The sequence below is a fragment of the Eimeria mitis genome, genomic scaffold (genome assembly GCF_000499745.2).
Source record: "Eimeria mitis Houghton genomic scaffold, Emh_scaff1723, whole genome shotgun sequence".
Taxonomy (NCBI): Eukaryota; Apicomplexa; class Conoidasida; order Eucoccidiorida; family Eimeriidae; genus Eimeria; species Eimeria mitis.
The window spans coordinates 3,798-4,112 of NW_013570040.1; the positions used below are offsets into that span (position 1 = coordinate 3,798).

Below are 315 nucleotides of genomic sequence, written 5' to 3' on the forward strand. Positions count from 1 at the left end.
GCTGCTGCTGTTGCTGCTGCTGCTGGTGGTTGGGTTGCTGCTGCTGGTTGTTTTGCTGTTGCTGCTGCTTGTGGTTGCATTAGAACAAATATATCAGCTGCTCCTCATGGTATTGCTGCTGCTGCTGCTGCTGCTGCTTGTCTTGCTGCTGCTGCTGCTTGCTTTGCTGCTGCTGGTGCTTGCTTTGCTGCTGCTGCTGCTCTTGGTGTTGCTGCTGTTGCTGCTGCTGTTGCTCGAATAAATATATAAACTGTTCCTCATATGCTGCTGCTGTTGCTGCTGCTGCTGCTGTTGCTGCTGCTGCTGCTGCTGCTG

General features: G+C 53.0%; 1 protein-coding gene across 1 annotated transcript in view; it reads right to left on the bottom strand.

Annotated features, from left to right (window-relative positions):
* Positions 1–79: 79 nt before the first annotated feature.
* The window catches only part of EMH_0042420 (uncharacterized protein), a gene marked incomplete at both ends in the record, with an annotated part of 1,127 nt that continues 891 nt past the window's right edge, over positions 80–315 (bottom strand). The window contains one exon of the mRNA XM_013495736.1: positions 80–309. Coding sequence (XP_013351190.1) covers positions 80–309 — 230 coding nt within the window. The remainder of the gene's footprint in view (positions 310–315) is intronic.